The following is a 21,989-nucleotide window of genomic DNA, read 5'->3' as shown; positions in this document are numbered from 1 at the left end:
TGAGAAGAACCTTATTAAGTGCTCCTGATCCAGCCAAGCAACCAATAAAAACTAACATCCTTCCTATTCTCATTTGGCTTGTGTACTGTCGATAGCAAGCACAGGACCACAGAAAATCTGCAAAATATTTTTTTTTATTGATACGTGACCCCCTTGTTGAAGGCATTACGGGGTAATATAAGAATGCTAACATCTATTATAACAACAGCAATTTAATCTTAATTTGTGTGAATTTTTGTCTGTGAAAGTGCAGAAACCTTTCCAGTTTGAGTTCAATCAACAGGCACAGGCAATTCAATCATTAAAAAACATCCTGACTACATGTCATCTAAATAGATAATACAGATGACGCCATACATTCCAGAGATCCAAGCAGCACTGAGCACATCCCAGCAGGGCAGACTCTGATGCTGAAACCAGTGAAAGCAGCCAAAGGAACAGGTCCGGTAAAGGTACCTTCCCTCTTGTCTGAAGACCCCGGAGGGTGGTTTGGGGGCAATCTCTTCACGTGACTCACTTCCACCACGGGAGGTTCTGCTGCCCTGCCAGTGAACACAGCACCAGCCTTTGATTGTCTTTGATTCCAGCCAGTTATGTCTTCTTTCTCCCCCTGGCAGGCGCCTGAGGGATGGCGAGGGCGTGGGCAACCACGTCGGCCCGCTGCTGGAGGATGCCCGTCAGGAGGAACTCAGAGGTGACCACGGGCACGCAGGCCGCCACAGCCGGGCAGCAGAGGGCCGCGTCGTCCGTACACGACACCACCACTGTCTGGGGCTACAGAGGAGAAAGGCAGGCCAGAACTTTATCAGTTTTACAGGAAACTACAATGACACCGAGACACAAAGCCAAGGAGAATTACAGGTAAATGATAACACAGAAGAGACATCCACATTCACTGCAACACGCTGCTCTGTGACCCAGTTAACGGGGAAGTTATCAAATCATGGAGAAATCGGGCCCTAAACTGTGAATCAACTCCTCCTCTGTAGGAGAGGACTCAGAACAATCTCTCTGTTAAGATCTGGAAAACCTCTCCTCCGATGTACCATTAAATCTGACACATAAAATTAAAATTCTAGTAGTCATCGTCATCTAACCCTAGGTCTTTGTTGTCTCTCCGTTCCAAGAATAATACGTAAATATGCACAATCAATAACTGGAAATACGTTCTATTATTGTCTGAGGTCATAGAGTACCACAGGTCCTGCAGGTCCCAATCACCATACCGCTGACTGCACGGCCTCATGCTTGGTTGGATCGATCAATAACACTTCTCCCAAAGATACCATTCAGTGTTGGGATAAGCAAACGACCACGCCCTGAGGAAGCACTACATAGAATGGCCATAGAGAGATAGAATAATCTCAATCAAACATGGTTCTTCCGTATATTGCAGAGAATGGGAATGTGCATTCTATTATTTGATTTCTATGGTGGATTTCTTTTGCCAATATATTATGCAACAGTATAAGGCACAAAATCAGTGTTCTACTTATATTTAGCACCCACGGGGTGGGTTAAATTACCCTTGATACAAATCAGCACTGGCTTTATATATTACCAATGAAAATAGAAGACTTTACATTCATTTTGAACAAGCACAAGGCAGTAACAGCTGCAATTTAGATGTGCCACAAACACCTCCAACCCAAATCTTTCTAAATGTGAAGCATCTATCTTCCTGTACCCGAACACATAGGACACCCTTGGTAGAGAAAACTAATTTGGGTAAGGCATCATATTGACTAACATCAAGAGAGATATGTGAAGAGAATAGTGATGAATGTGGAGAACAGGTATATATATGTGTGTGTGTGTGTGTGTGTGTGTGTGTGTGTGTGTGTGTGTGTGTGTGTGTGTGTGTGTGTGTGTGTGTGTGTGTGTGTGTGTGTGTGTGTGTGTGTGTGTGGTCTATTCAACAGACAATATTCAATAAACAGTTTCATTACTTTTTAACCACAAAATAAAAAACAACAGCGCACTGATGTGGGGTTAGACAGAGTTACCTTGTTGACAGAGGGCATTCTGGGAAGGTAGCGAGCCCCAGAGCTGGTGATGATGTCCTTCATCTGTGTTGGCTCGGGCTTCACTGACCGAGTCACGTGAATCTCATAACCCTGAGACGGAACCAAAGAGTGACAAAGCAGAGAGAGAGAGACAGAGACAGGGAGAGTGTGAAAACTGCGAGGCCCGTAGATGTTTGTTTGTTTGTTTGTTTGTTTGTTTTAGAGAACTAAATCCACTACAGCACTGACCACAGTAGGCTTAATGTTCTTCTAGATTAAACTTTCACTGAAGACAGAAGTGGAGTACCACAGCAGTAAGAGAGCTCAGACCTGTAGGAGGGGCTGACTGCAGGCCACACTCAGAGACTCCATCAGACGGAAGTTAAACTTCCTCTCCTGCTCCACGTCCTTCACCAGGAACTCTCCAGGGGGCAGAAAGCTCCCAGCCCTTCCACACTGCAAGAGAACCAGAGATATTCAGAAAGATTGCAAAAAGAGATGCACTGGGCAGGTTTAGTGACTTTAGTGTACTCATAGAGTATTCTATAATGGCAGTTGAAACAGATTTGGCAGGGAGTATGTTTATATAATGTTTGAACTTTACCAAAAGGAAACATGCAATGTTAGCAGGGAGAGTGGTACAATGGTACAATGGTAGCAGGGAGAGTTTAGTGGAGTTAGTGCAAAGAAGAGAAGGCAACACAGATGGCCATTCTAAAACAATTGAACCCTCGGTTTGTCTACATTGCACCATCCCAGCCAGTATGTTTGCCCTGTGTGTTATTTGAGGCAGCCTGTGATACAGAATGTTAACCTACCTTCTTCAGCCAATCGGGTGTGACGATAGGCACCCCTCTGGCCACTGCACACATGAACTTGACAGTCCGTCGCACTGCATCAGTGACCAGGTGTGTCATATCACTCACGCCTTTCGCAATGCTGCCCCCTAAACGGGTCACTACAGCCTCCCCCGACTCATCGGTCACCCCAGTGAACAGCACCTGGGACGGAGAGGATGTGGTTGGAGAATCAGCTGTTTCAGTGTTTGTTTACACTCGCGCAGCTCAAATTAGATCATGGATGGGCATCCTCAGTGTTAAATGAAATAGTAAAGAGTAAAGAGCTGCATTTGAATTGAGTAAAAGCTTGTATTGCATTGTATTGTGTGTGTGAGTATGTAAATCTGTGAGTTTATGTCTGTGTCTGTTTCTGTATATATGTGTGTGTGTGTGTGTGTGTGTATATCTGTTTGCTGCTCACCTTGTATGCCTGGCGTGAGGTGCTCACAGAGCGTCGGGCGGACTTGGCCGGAGTGGGCGACTCAGAAGCGGCAGCATCACGCTTCCTGGATCTATTCTCTGAGGAGTCCTCAGGCTGGCAGGAGACAGAGAGGATGAGAAGGAAGATGAAGTAAATAGAGAGAGAGAGAGAGAGAGACAGAGAGAGAAAGAGATGGTGTCAGAAGTGGTCATATAGGTAGCAAAGCCAGCATCTTGAGGCTGAAGTGAATGAGAGTGTCCACCGATGCATGCAGGTCACTAAAGGCCAGAGCCACTGACAGGGAGCTTTGAGTACTTCCTTCACAGCCACCACTGACAGCTCATTTCCATGGAGACGCTGAGTCAGGCCACCGCAGGGGAAATGGCCCCAACTGTGATGGAGGGAGATGGAGACGAGGAGGGAGGGAGGGGAGATGGAAAGACATGGAGAAAAGAGGGAGCAGGAGAGAGAATATGTACAGGGGAGTGTGGCGTGAGGGGAGGGATTGAGATGGGGGAAGGGGGAAATATGGACTGAGACACAAAACAAGGGGAGAAGAAAGTGAGTAAGAGGGTGAGAAGGAAGGATAAGTTAAGGAGGTGTGAATAAGAGAGGCAGCAGGGACAGAGAGAGAGGAAGACGGAGAGAGAGGATGACGGAGAGAGGTTACCTCAGATTCCTTTTGTTGCTCCATGGTGCTAGAAGTGGATGCTGTTGCTGACACCTCACTCTCTTCCACCTCCTCTTTCACTTCTGTCTTTTTCTGCCGACCTCTTCCCTTCTTCTGAACCGGGCCAGGGGCCACCTCCTCATCTTTCTTCTCTGGCTCCCCCGCTCCAACATTATTCTCATCCTCTGTTTTCTTCTGTCCCTTTGGGGCTTTGCCCTTTGAGCGAGGAATCTTGAAACGGATCTCCTCAGTCTCATCAAGTTCTTCAGTCTTGAAGGAACCCCTCTTCTTACCTCTGCCTTGACTGGTTGCCATAGAAACATCAGTGCTCTTGACATCTATACTTTCGCTGTCCTCCTCTGCTGAAGTGCTCTGGCTGGGAGGGCCAGCCTTCTGACCCCTGCCTCGAACTCTGCTGTTTGTTTTCTGATGGATGGAATCTCCGTTCGAGCTGCCCTCAAGTGCTGCAGTTTGACTTCCCTCCCCTGTGGCTCCTGAGTCTAGCTTGGATGACTTGACTCCCCTTCTGCCTCTTGAAGCAGGACCAACTTCCTCTTTAGCGGGGATGTTCGCACTTTTGGCCTGGGTGGACCCACTGTCAGTCACCTCATCTGCAGCCCCCGTCTTACGGCCTCTGCGTCCTTGTCCTGAGGTCTTGGTGGCTGAAGCTTCCTCAACTTGAGGTTCTGATGGTGCTGGTTCAGGTTCTGCCTCTGCTCCTGGGTCTTTCCCCCTCAGACTCTTCCTACCTCTACCTCTACCTCTCCCTCGTCCCTTATTTTGACTTGCTACACTGACTGCTTCAGACACTTCAGAGCACACCGAGTTACTGGAGGTAGATGGTCTTCGAGATTTTCTTCCAGACAGTGACTCACTTGAACCATCCCCCAGTGTTGGCGGCTCTTCTCCACCAGGGGGAGCTCTAGAAGGTCGTCGGGAGGAGCGTCTGGAGTTGTGTGGTTCTGGCGTCTCCTGCCTGCTGGTGCTGCTGCGCACGCTGGACGTGGATCTTTCGGAGCTGACAGAGTTGGAGGAGCTGGAGCGTGAGCGAGTCCTCCTGGCAGGGCAGTCATCACTGGGAAGCTTTGGCTCCCCCTGCCCACTGGGGGGCGCCAGAGCTGCACGTTCCTTCTGTAGCCTCTCGTTCTCCTCGGCTTCTTTTTCCTCCCTCTCCTCTTTCTCTCTCTTCTCCCTCTCCAGTATTTCCCTTTCCTTTTCTTCTTTTCTTTCTTTTTCAATCCTCTCCTTCTCTAGCGTCTCACTCTCCTCAGCCTCTTTTTTCTCCCTCTCCTCTTTCTGTCTCTGCTCCCTCTCTAATCTTTCTCTTTCTTCTTTTTCAAGTCTTTCCCCCTCTTCTCTTTCAAGTTTTTTTTCCTGTTCTTTCTGCTCCCCTTCTATCCTTTTTTTCTCCTGCTGTTCTTTCTCTCTCTCCAACCTCTCGAGCTCTTCTTGCTCTCCTCTCTGTTGCACCACACTCTTCCTTCCTCTGCCCCTCCTGATCTCCTGAACAGGTTTTTCTTCAGTATCCTCCTCTCCTCTCTTCTGCCCTCCTTTCTTCCCTGCAGGAGTCTTGCTCCTGGTCTGCCTCTTCAGCTCTACACTCGTTCCCTCATCTATCTCTTCTCCCTGCCTCTCTTCCTCTGCTTTTCCTCTGCCTCTGGTGCTTCTTGCGACAACAGGTTCTTTCCCTGCCCTACGTGTTTTCACTCTGGATGAGGAAGAGCCTGGCTGCCCATCCTCCTCCTCCTCCTCCTCCTCCTGATTTATGGTCATGGGCTGTGTTTCAGCAGTGGACAGATGAGTGCTTGAAGGCATCTCAGCAGGCTCACTCTCTCCTTCCTCCTGCTGCTTCCCCTTCCCTTTGGAGGACGCAGGTCTTGGTTCCCCCTCGCCACAACCCTCCTCATCAGCAGAGGCAGATATGGGCTGAGTTTCAGCTACAGAGAGGCAGGAGCTGAGCTGAGTCTCAGCACGCTCTGTCCCATCCTCCACCTGAGCCCCTCTGCCTCTGCGCATCCTTCCTTTCCTTATGGGGCCGGCTGGCTTCGGTTCCTCCTCCTCGTCCTCATCCAGATTGGCCATGGGCTGAGTCTGAGCAGTAGAGAGGCAGGCGCTAGAAGCCAACTCAGAGGGCTCACTCTCGTCTCCCGCCTGCCTCCCCTTCCCTCTGCATGACCTCTCCCTTCTTTTGGGGGATGCAGGTTTTGATGGTTCAGCTTTGTTATCATCATCGTCCTCATCATCATCATCATTCATGGCAATGGGCTGAGTTTCAGCTACAGAGAGGTAGGAGCTGAGCTGAGTCTCAGCACGCTCTGTCCCATCCTCCACCTGAGCCCCTCTGCCTCTGCGCATCCTTCCTTTCCTTATGGGGCCGGCTGGCTTCAGTTCCTCCTCCTCGTCCTCCTCCAGATTGGCCATGGGCTGAGTCTGAGCAGTAGAGAGGCAGGAGCTAGAAGCCAACTCAGAGGGCTCACTCTCGTCTCCCGCCTGCCTCCCCTTCCCTCTGCATGACCTCCCCCTTCTTTTGGGGGATGCAGGTTTTGATGCTTCATCTTCATCATCATCATTCATGGCAATGGGCTGGGTTTCAGCAATGAGAAGTGTCCCATAAGGTTGGCTACCATGATGCCATAGCCCTCTGCGTGCCCTGCCTTTTCTTTTAGCAGGTGCTACCTTTGGTTCTTCCTCCTCCTCCTCATCATCATCAATGGTAGACATGGGTTGGGTTTCAGCACAGGAGTTGTTAGCGCCACCTGTGGAGGTCACAGTGGTTGTGCTCGTGCCAGGCTTGTATGGATCATCATCATCATCATCACAGGTGTCTGCAGAGTCTGAGTCACTGTGGAGCTGGATTTCCGTGGCCTTGATCTGCGTAGTTGTGGGCCGTGGGGAGTTCGATTCTGCCTGCACCTCCTTCAAGCAATCATCTTTCTCCTCATCCACATCTGTGTCACTGTCCATGTAGAATTCTGCAGCAGGTACATTTCCTTGTTTGGCTTCACTGGTGGTAGCGTTACCTACCAGGTCAGGTGAAGTTGCGTCAGACATTCTTCCAGTCTCTTCACCCCCCAGCTTCTGGCTTCGCTGTAGGATAACGGTGTCAGCAGTGGAGGTATGGGAGTAGACGTCAGACTCCATCAGCTGGGTGGCCACCTCCGCCTCTGGCCCTGCCAACCCCTGCAATACATCCCTCTGAGCCGGGGGCATGGCTTCAACACTCTCAGAGCTCCTTCCTGTAGTTATGAAGAAGGCCTGAGTTTCTGCAGTGGCACTGTCTACAAGGGCCTCCTCTTCATCTTTCACCGTCTCTCGGGCGAAGGCTTGTGTAGCCTGCAGAGCTCCGTAGTCCTGGGTGGCTTCCAGGTCGCCGTCCTCCTCTTCGTCAGAATCCCTGATCTTGGGCAGAGTGTAAGCCTGAGTGCTTTCTGTGCCCAGCTGATGTAGACGGTCCGTCAGGCTGAGCCGGAGCCGTGTGGATCTCTCCGTGAGGCTGCCTGTGCAGAAGTGCTGCGTCTCCTCCTGAGCCGTCTCATCAAGAGCGCTCACTCCGGCCGCGCCGCAACCCTCAGGCTCAGTCACAAAGGACTGGGTTTCTGGGACAAAGTCATCATCTGGACTGTCTTCAGAGGTCACGACTGGGTTGAAGGGTGGACGGCCAATGGGGCCTAAGGATGAAGAGAAGGGGGAAGGACCATTAGCAGATGTGTGTAAATACAAATAGCTTGATGACCTGCTTTTGGCACACAAGAGACATCACAGAAATGTAGAGCAGCCTCGTAACCGTAGACAGCACACAGTGTGTGAGAGACCTGACATAGAGACGTACGTGTAAAGTGATCTGATGGACTGAGGAAGAGCTGGGTCTCCATCTCCTCTAGTTGCAGGCCTGCATTCAAAAGAAGAAACACAAAACAGTGATTGGAATGGTGCCAGTACTTAGATTACCATTCAACGCCGCTGAACATTTGACAATTTAATGATGTATGAATGCAATATGACTTCATTAAAGAAGCATTTTATGTTTTGGATGTATGTTTCTAGTTATTTAGTAAATTAGGTAGCTAGAGCTATTTTGTATACCCTACTCAAATCCATTTTGATGGTATCCGTCATGTGGAGAATAGATGAAAATGTCATTCCCACTAGGGCTATTCACTCTTGAATGGGAGTAATGTCTTGTAACATTCATGTGACTTTTGAGACAGCCTGAGGAGATGACCTTAACCGTAAACATTTCCTCAAACTGTTGTTCTCAAACATCTGTAGAACACATTTTATATTAATATCAAATGAAATCCTGTGCAGTGGACAATATTGAAATGGAATGTCTATCAAAGTGATTAAACATATCTTTGAACTGCACCCAACTTTACCTCTTTACAGTATTGTATTACATGATATTGTATTGGTTGTCTTTGTTAAAAAACACATGAACTGTGTGTAATCCCACCTGCTCCAACTGGGGTAGAGGACTGGATTCCAGCTGTAGAGGCCCTCGACCCAGCCTTCCAAGGACCGGGGACCTCTTTGGGCTCCTCTTCCACATCAGTATCGCTGTCCATGTTGAAATCATCTGGGTTTGCTGGTGCAACCTCCTGCTTCCCCCCTACAGAGCCTGCAGCCCCCTCCTCTACATCTGTGTCCTGGTCTGACTCTGCAGCTCCAGCTGTGGGGTCTGGGGCACCGTGGGTCGCCTCAGGAGTGGGCTGGAGTCCAGGCGGATGTGGGGAGCCTAATGTTTCAGAGGGGACCACTAGCTGCCTCACATTCTCATCCTCCACATCTGTGTCACTATCAGCCTGGATCTCTAAGGCAGGCGAAGGTTTAGGTTGTTGGCTGGCGCAAGCCTCTGTGTTTTTGCTATTGTCAGACTTGAACGGATCCTCGTCTGTGGTGTCTGCTGAATCAGAGTGGTCATGGACCTGACGTTTCTCTGGCTTGACCAAAGCCGTGGAGGGACCTGCAGCGCTGACATCTGCTTGTGGAACCTCCCCCTCCTCTTCCATATCCGTGTCACTGTCCATGTGGAATTCTGATGAGGCCACATTTGCTGGCCTGGATTCGGTAACATCACTGCTTGTGACCAGGCAAGCTGGTGCAGCAGCAGCAGCAGCAGCAGCAGCAGCAGCATCAGCAGCAGCAGCAGCATCAGTAGCAGGACTTAGTGGCTTCTCACTCACTCCACTGACTGAAGCCTTTGTAGAATTAGTGGCTGATGTCTCATGGTCATCTCCCTCAGCGTCAGTATCACTGTCCATATAAAAGTCCGGAAGGTTGGTGGCAGGTGCGATGGGTATTCCCGACACCAACTTCGCACTGGCCTCTTCATTCACAGCTTCTGGTGGGCTCTTCGTCTGCCCGTTTTCCTCGTCTCCCTCCACATCAGTGTCACTGTCCATGTTAAACTCCAGAGGGTCTGGCCTGGGCTTTATCGGTGCTGCCCCAGTGCTCCTGTCAGTCCAGATAGATTCTCCTGAGCTCACTGTCTCGTTCGCTCTCCCCCTCACAGAGGAAGAAGGGCTGCATAAGCCACCAGCAAAACTCAGTTATATAACATGTTTGTTCCACAAATACAACCTCAACCAGCGGTCAAACTACTGTCCTAATGTGAGGACAAGGAGAATTCTAAGCAAAGCATTATTTTAAGATAATGTCAAAAGACTTGTTTTCAGATCGTACTATATAAACTGCAGTACTAAAGTGGCTTTTTATATGCATGATAATTATTTTAGATACAAATTGTATTCCGATTTAGGAGAGAATGAGAAATAGTTATACCTCTCTGGAATGTAAGCAGCACCTGACGGACTCTGGAATGTTGAGCAAGCGGGCTGGGGCAGCCTGGGAGAATCTGAATCCGAAGACACTACACAGGAGGAGAGAAAGAGATGACTTTATTCACTGTTGTTTTTTATATTCCAGGAGAGATGGAGGGGTTGTCCCTGACAACAAAGCCAAGAGGATAATGTCTGCTTATAATGTCAGATGAAGTTCTTTAAGGTTGTCTAATGTTTTTAACACCATAAGAACAAATTACATTGCATTTGCTTTTCAAATGGACAGACATGTCATTTTATACAATCAGCACAATAGTTACAACCATGCATGTACTGTACCAATTCCAAAACGAAGATTTTACAATAAACCAAAAACAAAAGAACTCTGTCCGTACAAGGACACACATAATACTGAAGGATGTTATGGTTTAGCGTCAAATAATGCAGATATGCAGATTTATATAAGCCAATACAGCATGCTAGACATACCTAGACATTTGGCTGCTCTCGGCCTCCGTCCCTCTTTCTCTCCATCGGACTCCGAGTCAGATTCAGGCACCAGAGGGACAGGGGTTTGGTCCTTCTGCTCCGGCACTGGGGGCATCACTTGGCTGCGTCTTGGTTTGGCAGCACCCTGTTCACTTCTGGGTGTCAGAAAACCCCTCTCCCCATTGACTGCCCTTTCCACTGCTCTGTCAGCCTCTGTGCCCATATCAGTCCTCAGATTTACCTCGTGACTCTCACCCTGAGGCAGGCGGGTCTCCTCACCCCTCTCTCTAACAAGGCAGTCTGGTGTCCCTGCTTTAACCTCACCGTTCTTTCCTTCGGCTGGTCCGACACGGACATACTGGCAAGGCAGATCGGCTAGAGTCACTTTATCCCCCTCGCTCAGGGCATAGCGCACGTGGGGTTTTAGCTTCAAACGGCCTTTCCTGGTGCCGTTCAGGCTGCCCATATCCCAGATAAGTGCTTCTCTGGCTTCATCGGCACATTGTCCTTTCGAACGAAACACAGTGATGGAAATGATGGCGTGGCGCTTTGACATTGATGGGGCAGGTAAGGGCACAGTGCAGAAAGCAGCATCACGGCCCAGGACATTCTCTCCCGGGTAAAGGAGCAACTCTAAATAGAGGAGGGATGGTAAAAGGGACAGTAAGTGAAGAGGCAAGGCAAGTGACTGAAAAGCACAATATACATCTGGATTGCTAAGGAGCCTGGTTTAAAAAGAATCAAAAACTCTTTACACAACATTAGGTAGAACGTAGCTAACAGTCTAACAGCTGGATGGATCCCTTTGTTCGCATTATTCCATCCACAAATTGAAAAAAATTGAAGAAGTGCATTCTGAAAAATAAATGACTCACCAGTCTCTGGGACATGTTCATTTGTGAAAACTTTCAGCTTAGCCACTGGCAGTGTTTCCTCTTCATCGCCGCTGTCATCTTCTTCTTCATCATCATAGGGGAAATCCTGGATCACCTGTGTTGCATCCATCATTCCTCTTCCCTAAAATAAACAGATCAGTGTTGCAAAGGGCTTACGCAGATCAGCTCCACCTAAAGAATTTAGCTAGCTGAAGTCACAAGTAGCAAACTTTTGTACAAGAAGACCGATAAGTTATGTTATTCAGCTACGGTTAGAGCACTATTCACAGTTCATAGGTTAATCTATAAAGACCTGAATCTGAACAACCATAACTTTCTTTATTTCAAAGTTTACTATCAATAGATTAGCTTTTAGGTTTACAACCTCGATCTAACCACCTTAACTGATGCAACCTATCACAAAAACTAAACAATATAGTGACACCATGTGCCCTGTGGCTTGAATAAGGTATCAACGTTGTCTGAAAGGTAATCATAAATTTAGACACCAAAAGTAGGCTGATGTATCAGCACTATTCTGGCTGGCTAAAACGTTCAATTATAGTTAACATTAGCTGATTGTCTAAGGATGTTGCTTGGCATGCCGTGGCATAGAACCCAGTATGTAAATAAGACAGCCAGCTAATCGTGCAGTTGTTTGTGCACTATAAAATGACTTAACTCCTTGAGGCATTACAAGGAATGTCTGGTAGCCACATAGGAAATAGATCCATGCAAACATCAACAAATATGACCAATGCTTACAGTTCTTTCATTTCTCCGTTGCGAAGATACGGGGTAAAGAGAATGCTGGAAGTTGGCCGTTCATTTCCGGTATTTTCTCCGCCTACTAAAAAAATCCATTGGCTAAAGCTAATGCCATTGGTTAATGAAAACGTCCTTCATGGCCATCTAAGCATTAATTGGCCATATGCAAAGACACTGCTAGTCCTGAAACTTTTCTGCGCGCCAACGCTTGAAAACAAGGGGCGTGTTTCCCGTATCTACCATAGCGTCTTCCTACGTTTGTAGATTGTCGATGAAGAAATGCCACAAAACTAATGAATAATAAGCCAACCAAGCCATTTAACCACTTGGCTAATATATCTGCATTTATGGCGCAAACAAACTTACCTGAAAACAAAAGATATCTGACATCCTTGAAGAAAACGCGTGCACAAGTAAGCTACCTAGCTAGTTGAATAGATAAAGGAAATCGGTCCAAAACATTTTTACTGTGTGACATAAGGAATGTAAAACATTTACACATTTCTACACTTCGACACATCTTCCTTGTCGTATTCCCCTATCATGATATCAATATACCGGTAACTGATATATGTGAGCATGTTTGCTCATTAGACTCCCATTAATTGCGCCCACCCGTGGGCACGGTGTGGGGTAAATTTCTTCCGGGAGATATAGGGGTGCTCTGTTAGGTTGTGGGACACAAGTTGCCGTCACTGGCAGTAGCCTACTGGTGCTAAGGATAGAAGCATGCTTGCTTTCTGGGTCGCAACTCCACTCTGTGGCATTGCGAACGGTTGTTTGTTGGTGCAGTGACCTGTGGCTTGTGTCACCGTAGCGTGGCGAGCCTTCCCCCTATTGCTGCTCCACTCCATCCCTCCCTTGACTACGGGAATATTCAGACGCCCAAGATCACAGCTGGCTGGCTTGAACAGTCTGACCGACTGTCCGGAATATGTGGTTAGGCTAGTGCTTCTTTTTGGCGTCACGGCTGTAGTACTGTCTTTCCTTTTTGTTGTGTTTATTTTATTCCTCTCCTACCTGTTGTAAGACTCCCCTGACCAACCTCCCCCTTTATGTGTGCAATAACCATCATACCAACAAATTGCAAATAAGCTATTTATCGCTTGTAACAGCCTGTGTTTACCTCCATGTATTTGGGTAACCTACGACATACTGGGTAGCCATCACTGCTGTGTTTAGCCCCTGCCCACGTAGGATGGGTGTTAGGTTAGCACCTGGTCACATATATATAATAATTATTTGTATCAGTAGTAGTGGCCTATTAGTTTTGTTCTAATTGTCATTGTTGTAAACAATCTAATATATTGCAATATCCCTCCCTCTGTAGTGCTGAGTTCCACACAAATCAAATCACTACAACAAAGTTTTGACCAATGTTCAGTTTTATTTTTTATTATCCCCCAAGACTCAGTACTTTTCAATATGAAATAAAACAATCAAATGAGATGAGAAGACATTTAAGTAAACACACACACAGACACACACACAAAGCTGTTTGTAGACAATGCAGGATGACAAGAAACACAGCAAGAGCACACTCTCAGTCCTCTCAGTCCTCTGAACACTTTAATTACAAACTAACTTCAGCACATTTCTCACTGGAACCATTCCATTTCTTACATTTTGAAACAGTACCCCTCAACATTCAGTCCCGGGTCAATGAGATGTTCATTATGCTCTTCCTGAAGACGTTGGTTGGCGTCCAAGGGAAGCTTCTCTCTTCCTCGACCAATAATTCTGCCATTCTACCCCACTGCCCAACTCCTCCAGTGCTCCGGGGGGGGACTATTCTAAAAATGAAAAAACCTTAGTGGTTTTTTCCCCAAATCAAAGCTGACCTTTAAAAAACAGCCAGTTAGAATTACTCTGGGAAGATACTGGTTGGATCTTGACCATTTGCTTTTTCTGTACAGTTTTCAAAGGAAATAAGTCAGAGCATGACAATGAAAGAGTAATGAAACATAAAACTAAACACACAATTTGGCATGTTGATTTTGTAAGTAGTGAAAGGATCTTTTCACTACAACATTTATTCTACAGTCCCCCCCCCTCCCAACACATCTAATCTTTAACTAAACTTCCTCAGACTCCTTAGGCATCCTGCTCAGCCTCTTCATCAAACTCTCCCTCTTCTTCAGCTGTAGCATCCTGGTACTGTTGGTACTCGGACACCAGGTCATTCATGTTGCTCTCAGCCTCAGTGAACTCCATCTCATCCATGCCCTCGCCAGTGTACCAGTGCAAGAAGGCCTTGCGGCGGAACATGGCAGTGAACTGCTCCGAGATGCGCTTGAACAGCTCCTGGATGGCGGTGCTATTGCCAATGAAGGTGACGGCCATCTTGAGTCCTCTTGGTGGGATATCACAGACAGCTGTTTTGACATTGTTTGGAATCCACTCCACAAAGTAGCTGCTATTCTTGCTCTGGACATTGAGCATCTGCTCATCCACCTCCTTCATGGACATTCTGCCACGGAAGACAGCTGCTACTGTGAGATAACGACCATGGCGTGGGTCGCAAGCCGCCATCATGTTCTTGGCATCGAACACCTGCTGGGTGAGCTCGGGCACTGTGAGGGCACGGTACTGCTGGCTGCCACGGCTGGTCAGAGGGGCAAAGCCAGGCATGAAGAAGTGCAAACGGGGGAAGGGCACCATGTTGACGGCAAGTTTGCGGAGGTCGGCATTCAGCTGGCCAGGGAATCGCAGGCAGGTTGTAACGCCACTCATGGTAGCTGACACTAGATGATTGAGGTCACCGTAAGTGGGTGTGGTTAGCTTGAGTGTGCGGAAACAGATATCATACAGTGCCTCATTGTCAATGCAGTAGGTCTCGTCTGTGTTCTCAACCAGCTGATGTACTGACAGGGTGGCATTGTAGGGCTCTACCACTGTGTCAGACACTTTGGGGGAAGGCACAACGCTGAAGGTGTTCATGATACGGTCGGGGTACTCTTCACGGATCTTGCTGATGAGCAGGGTGCCCATGCCAGAGCCGGTGCCACCACCCAAGGAGTGTGTGAGCTGGAAGCCCTGAAGGCAGTCACAACTCTCAGACTCTTTCCTCACCACATCTAGGACAGAATCCACCAGCTCTGCACCCTCTGTGTAGTGACCCTTGGCCCAGTTGTTACCGGCACCGCTCTGACCTGGAGAAATCAAATGTCGACTTTTGAGAGTGACTCAATTCAGTTACCGTAGACTAGGCAGTGCGGACGTGGCTTTTGATCTCAACACTTGATCACCAAGCAATCTCGTCGTCACTAAGTGCATCATCTCAGGACTCTTTCCTCTACCTTTTTTCATATCTTACCGAAAACAAAGTTGTCAGGCCTGAAGATCTGTCCAAAGGGTCCAGAGCGCACAGAGTCCATGGTGCCAGGCTCCAAGTCAACTAGGATGGCCCTGGGAACATATTTACCTCCTCCACGAGAGGCATAGAGAAAAACACAATCAATCAATAACACAAGACAACAGTTTTAATGCAGCTAATATAGCACTAATAATAGCAGTGTTCCATCAGTCCAAAGCCGAACAGTTACATTATGATCCAGTTGCTAAGCTTCACCTACCCACATAATGATGAAAATGATTAACTTCATCGATTTATATTTAACCGTACGGATATTGGCCACGGTCTTTCTGCCTGCATTCAGAATTGAGGTTCTGAATGCCCATCCATTTTTTTAAGTGGTATAAATTCTAGGTGTGTATCTTTATGCAATATTGTGATAATAGTAGCGAGATGTAAACAAACTGTTTGGTACCTGTGGCCTCATTGTAGTACACACTGATCCTGTCCAGCTGCAGGTCACTGTCTCCATGATAGGTGCCGGTGGGGTCGATCCCATGTTCATCGCTGATCACCTCCCAAAACTAAGGGGCGGGAAATGAGATTCGTAATTATGCAATGTAATTTTGCCTTAATTACAAACCATTTACCAGTAGAGAGATTATACTGAGCGTTAACCAGTACTTAACTGGTTCTTACACTAGTTGTTAACTAGTACTTAACTTGCACTTACAGCAGTTACATTCCTGCACTTTTTTTTCTATTTCTTATGTAAAATAGTATTTATTGTTACACTAGGTCTCTATTGCTCGTAGCTTGACTGTTCTCTCCCTTGTACGTCGCTTTGGATAAAAGCATCTGCTAAATGACTAAATGTAAATGTATGTAATGTAACCGTTATTTATGAATCTGACACTGTGAGAATAAAAGAAAATAAATACTTGCCACCTTACCACCATCGTTGACACCTTGGATATTTAGTGACGCAATGTTTTTCTATTTTATTGTCTGTATCCCTTACAAAATGCTGGCATTTAGATGGGAAATTTGTACACAAAGAATAATCTTTCTTTCTAAAAATGCTCAAGGCAGAGAGAAAATAATGTATTTTGGTCTGTCACATTGGCTCGCCGTCTGCAGCTTTGTACTCCCTCTCTGTAGACTATAACTCGGTTGCAAGTATGTTTCTGCATGCAAACTTAATTCAGACTCTGCTAGTACCCCAGACAAGTGTTTGTGGTGATGTGTCTACTGATTTTATGGCTGAAGCTTGTGAAATGCAGAATTAAAGGGAGGATTTGGAGTAATCTGGATAAACTGCCTGAATTTCAGTTGAGCAGAGTTAAGTGAGGCTAGGCGTAAAACCAGGACTTAATCTTAAACATTTTGCAAAACCAGACAAAAGTTACAGGGCAGACATTTTTGTATGGACCAAAGACTGAGGCCTGTCCAGAAAAAAAAACTGTTGACAAAGTGACCTAATTTACCAACTAAATGAGAGAGCGATGTACAGAGGGATATACATAGCTTTCATGGAGACTTGAAAATAATTGTTTTGAAAGAATGAGGACAATGACCAGGGACACACCCAGATCTTCCTACATTCTGGCTTCCTACTGTTTAGAACATTAAAACTAGGTCTTTTTTTTAATAGTATCCAGAGTTGAATAGTCTAGTTTGTTTTGTCTATGATTTGGAGAATTAATAGGGCATCTTAATCTCAGGAAAAATTGATATCCAATGAAGTAAATTATTGTAGCAATTATTTTTCAGTAAACGGGTACATTATTATAGACTGTAAGACTAAGGTTTGAATTCTAAATCCAATTATTTTCAGCGATGGGGAATGCATCGAGACAAAAATCTATTCCCCCACAGTCTCAGCTGTTCTGTCTCTCCGTCCCCACCAGATGAATTGTGTTTGAGAGACATTGATTAGGCAGCTCCCTATAGCCAGTGGGTTCAAACTGCATTCAAATCACTCTCTCTATGGAAGATATTTTAGGCTAATGATGGGGTTCTGTCTGTTCATAGCCATGAAACGAGGAAGTAATTTGTTCTCATGCCCCGGAATAATGGATATCTAGACAGTGGGGGTTTTCCCATACCGGCGACTCGCGGCAAAAATCTGTCCATTTGTTACCATGGTTTGAAATGCTAGCCTTCAAAATGAAAAACGATGGAACGTTCACACAGCCCTTGACATGTTATATGACTGACTAGAAAAGAGTGATTGACATAGGCCTAGGTTACAAGGTCAGTTTCTGGTAGCCTACTTCAATCCCACTGCGAGTGATATTTGAAAGAGAATCGCAGCGTATGTTGTTCCTATATTTTTTTCTTCCCTGCAACACATTATGTGTACAGACGAAATAAAGAAAAATTATTCAATTTTACGAGGGTAAGACCACCTTTCTTTGTCAATTATCATTGTCCCACCCACTAGCCTACATTTAGAAACACATAGTTTAGGCCATAGACATGTGTCTATGGTTTAGGCTACACAACGTCTCCAACCCCCATTTCTTCAGAATGTATAAACTATGCGTCCAGTAATCAAGAAATAATCTGATAAAATATTCTTCAACTCGTAAGGGATAGGTTGGGACAAAATGTCGAGCCAAGCGTACTGATTCCTGTCCATTGTCTGCTTTTGCACCACCTATGGGGCAATAAGGGGTGTACGGGACCCCAGTTCTGATTTTGACAGCTGTCCAGCGGAGCTTGTGGCAATGGCATGGTGTGACCAGACAATCGCGGCAACAACCATTCGGCCAACAGCAGCGACTGGAGACGTGTCTGAAAGACAGTCACGCCCAGGGTTTAAAAGGCAAGTATCACGCCGTTCAAACTGCCTCCTGTGACACAATGACAATATTTGACAGCAACAGCCTACTAAGTTGATGTAGCTCAACATTAGGCTAAACTGTCAGTCTTTTACAAAAATCCCCTTTGAATGCCTCCCATTAGCACACTCACCCAATTAAATGGCATTGACAGGATAATCCAATATATTCGAGCAATACACAAAAGAGAAACTTTCACTCATAGCCTTTCAGTACTGATAACGTTTTCTATGATTACACTACTTTCAGACATTATTGCCCACATGTTTGTTGAATAACATCATTGAATTTTTCCGTCCTTACCTTGGCACCAATCTGGTTACCACACTGCCCAGCCTGGAGGTGTACGATTTCTCTCATTGTTTCAAGATTATGTGCAACTTCTAGAGAATATTATAGTTCAGCTGAGCGCCAAAGTCTGCGTGAGCATTAGCAGTCCCGGTTGGACAAAATATTTATAAGTCTGGACTGAATCCAGAACGAGGCTGAGGAGAGTAAAGGGCGTGTCTGATGCTTTCCTCCAGCTGTTGTGGTTTTCTACTGGTGTAAAGAGAGCATCAGAGGTGTGTTTAAGAATAGGGGATAGCCTGTAATGGCGATATACTACCAGAGTGTGCCAGTCATTTTTGGCAGGCAATCCTTACCTGCATCCTTACTTTGGCAAATAAACAACCAGGCACCAGCTGTATGCAAGACCACTTATCTGAGAACATCAGATATTCACAATGGAGGTCTTCATAGACCAAATCCAGTGTTTCCCCCCTCCCCTCGCACTCTTATATTATTTGTTTTCATGTTTGTAGGCCCTCCCCACACACACTCACCACAGGTTAATGACAAGAGTGTGCTTGAGAAGATGCACATAACTGCAATGTCTGGCTGAATTAAATCGTTTTCCACACACAGTCTGTGCCTGTATTTTGTTGTCATGCTCGTCAGAGCTGAGAGCCCACTCTCATATGAGTACGTGGTGGCAAAGGGCATCAAAGTTATGTCGCGTTTGACAATGTCTGTCACACCGAGTTGATTTGCACAGAAACTGTACTGTACTGTTGCTAACATCCTGATCCGAGGTAGGCGTGGAAGAGCAACCTGGGTTGCTGTCGCCAGCAGGTGCATCTTCGATTGTAGGCCTAGGCCTTCTACTAGTAGTAGCGGTGGGTGTCTCTCTGGACGGGGGATTAACTCTTTTTAACCATTTATCCATTTTCGTGCAGCAATCGGAATGAGATCCCGTTTCTCTACACAAGGCATCGAGTGGAATTCTGGCGAGGGAGCTTACCGTTGTGCCTATGTTTTGACTAACCTTCCTGTAGCTATTTTTGGCAGTATAATTATTTCGCTGAACACTGGAGTGTATACATGAGAGTATTTTTGGCACTGCGACTGGGCTACTCAGACTATTTAAGATTTAAGATTATTTTACGATGTCTTTTTTATAGGTTCGTTTGAAAATGTATTGGTCTGTTTCACTTTGAAAATACTAATCACATTATTCCCCCCGCGTACCCCCTACGCCACTTTGCGTACCCCAGTTTGGGAAAAGGTGTCAATAACTTTTCGAGAAGAAAACATAACACGCACTGACCACTAGGAAGCAGGGGGGTATTCGTCGTAGCTCGCTAAGCGGTTTAGCGAGCTAATTTTCAGGCTAAGATCAAAAACGCCCCTCTTTTTGGTTCGTGGAAGCAACTTTTGATAAATCACCATAGTTACATATCGATTAGCACTAACCTGCTCCAGGGCAGGCTAACTTAAGTGTAGCTGGATAAGCTTGCCACACCCCCGGAAAAAGGAGGGATCCCATTGACCAAGGACTGATATTAGAGTTAGATTAGCGGAGGGAGAGAGTTCTTTGCGATCGCCAAGATCCATTATTCTTGTATGAGCGCTACCGATTCAGCCGACAAGGAATCATTAATTTACAAGACCTTCTCGAGTCATTTATTGCAAACACCACAGTCGAACATTGACTGTCTTGCGCTTTTTTGCGAGTGGTACATTTGTGTAGTGTCGGTGATGCGGAGAACAAAGCACTCATAATTATATGAGTGTTATTAGTACACCATAGCAGGGCCGGCTCTAGCCCTTTGGTTGCCCTAGGCGAGATTGAGTTTTGCGCCCCCCCCCCACACACACACAATACTTAACATCACTTTACTTTGCATAGCAGTTTTTTCACCCACTTATAATTCTACTATTCTACATTGCAGTTCAACAATAAATGTTGCATGGACAACAAACACCAGAATAGTTTCAGAACATTTTCTTTTTTATTATTTTAAATAATTTATTACACACTCAAAGTTAGGATTAAGTTAACTCCATAAACTGTGCAAAACACTCTTAAGCATCTGTAAGGACATTTAAGCAAATTATGACCCTCTATACCCTAACTATACCCTCTACAAACAAAAGTGCTTTTATGGATACTGTACGTACCACTACAAAATATCTCAAATACCTCACTACAATTCTTCCAGTCATTTAGGCCACTCCTAATGAGGTGGTCATTTTTCTGTGAAAAGAGCTTGCAGCAGAAGCAATACAGAGTATTGTTTTTCCTTGAATATACAAGCCAGCTTCTCTTGATTTTCTCCCCATTTACTAATTTCCTGTAGAAGTGGTTGTGGTGGCAGCTTCTTCCATCATCTCTTTTTGGAAATGTAAAGTCTGGACTGGTCTGGTATGGTCCTCTGCAAACTAACTCTGTCCTTATCGGATCACAGAGGGCTGGCCAGTCAGCAGGATCTATAGGTTCTCCCTGGATAGCAGGAATTGTGAAGGGTGAGGTGTCTGCAGGCGGCAGTGTAGTTTCACTGGTGCCCTGAGTGCTTGATGTGGTCCTGGATGTCCCTTCACCTTCACCTGTATTCAAGCATATTGTATAGCCAGACAAGCGGTGTTTAATATAATAAGTGAAATGATCATGAATGTGGTTGAACTTCTTTAAGAAAACAAGCTATTGTATTTAATACATGCTAACATGTTTCTATTGTACTTTAAAGTATGGATGTGGCTTGAATAAATACTATTAAATAGACTCACCTGATGCAGTCTGTGTGTTCCTGGCCTGTGTGTTACTGGCCCCTTGAGTACTACTGGATGTCCCTTCTCCTGCAGCTGTATTTAAACACAGAGTTCATCCATGCTGTTCGTTACACAGTTGCATTTGGTCATTTCTATCATCCTACCACATAGTTGCATTGTACAAATACATTTTATCTGACCATGTAACTTGTAGTAGATATATTACAATTACTGCCACAAGGCTAAATAATACTAGGCTACTGATTACAATTAGTAGTATTAATGTGACGTGATTATGAAAGTAATAATTGCTAATAATAATAACAATAACAAAAACAAAAACAGCAACAGTAGTACTAATTGTGTAGGCTACTTACAAAGTTCGTAGGGAGGCGAATCAGGCGTCCTTTCTACAGCGGCCTCTGCAAACCTTGCCTGAGTGCATCTGGCCAATTAAAAACAAATATAAACAAAAATTTGAGTATATTCCTGGGGAGGAACTGTACAGAAGGGTGAACACCACCACTATCCCCAAAATGGTTACTGTGTGTGTATGCACCTGCTAGTTGTGAATTCACTAAACAGAACGTATGCCATTTATAATGAATGTAGACAGCAACTGTACTTTTCATAACTAGCATACGTTATCCAGATACTGGTCTTTTGACATTTACATCCATGTAGGTTATCAGTGAAGTTACGTTTGCTAGTAATAGCCTACGTAGCAAATTAGCAAAGTAACAGTCGCTAGCTAGCTATAGCTAGCCTAAGTGACAGCAATGAAACGTCCAATATTAGGTGATGCACAATACTACATGTATTTCGTTTGATACCTTAATGGCTGAGATGAGAAGACTTACCTCTATACTTGGCTTTCTTTTCCTCTTCTTCCTTTCTTCGTTTTCGTCCCTGTGCTCCAGATGGTTTTGACCGCTTCATTTCACGTAGCTGACACGCCCACGGCTCACCC

The 21,989-nt window shown here is 45.8% G+C and overlaps 2 protein-coding genes across 2 annotated transcripts; both read right to left on the bottom strand.

The window, feature by feature from the left end:
• Positions 1-116: 116 nt before the first annotated feature.
• On the bottom strand, positions 117-11,829 carry mdc1 (mediator of DNA damage checkpoint 1). The gene is made up of 12 exons (XM_012821334.2): positions 11,763-11,829; positions 11,081-11,222; positions 10,206-10,838; positions 9,718-9,805; positions 8,390-9,459; positions 7,766-7,825; positions 3,937-7,604; positions 3,267-3,380; positions 2,825-3,007; positions 2,337-2,462; positions 2,007-2,117; positions 117-774 (listed from the first exon to the last, which is right to left on the bottom strand). The coding sequence occupies exons 1-12, from the start codon at positions 11,772-11,774 to the stop codon at positions 592-594; spliced, it is 6,390 nt and encodes a 2,129-aa protein (XP_012676788.2). The 5' UTR covers positions 11,775-11,829; the 3' UTR covers positions 117-591.
• Positions 11,830-13,670: 1,841 nt separating this feature from the next.
• tubb5 (tubulin, beta 5) lies at positions 13,671-18,441 on the bottom strand. Its single transcript, XM_031576363.2, has 4 exons — positions 18,293-18,441; positions 15,619-15,727; positions 15,165-15,275; positions 13,671-15,000 (listed from the first exon to the last, which is right to left on the bottom strand). Exons 1-4 carry the CDS (start codon positions 18,347-18,349, stop codon positions 13,943-13,945), a joined length of 1,335 nt encoding a protein of 444 aa, XP_031432223.1. The 5' UTR covers positions 18,350-18,441; the 3' UTR covers positions 13,671-13,942.
• Positions 18,442-21,989: the final 3,548 nt, after the last annotated feature.

This window comes from Clupea harengus, chromosome 11 (genome assembly GCF_900700415.2).
Source record: "Clupea harengus chromosome 11, Ch_v2.0.2, whole genome shotgun sequence".
In the NCBI taxonomy this organism is placed as follows: domain Eukaryota; kingdom Metazoa; phylum Chordata; class Actinopteri; order Clupeiformes; family Clupeidae; genus Clupea; species Clupea harengus.
This window is presented reverse-complemented; position numbering and strand designations above follow the sequence as displayed.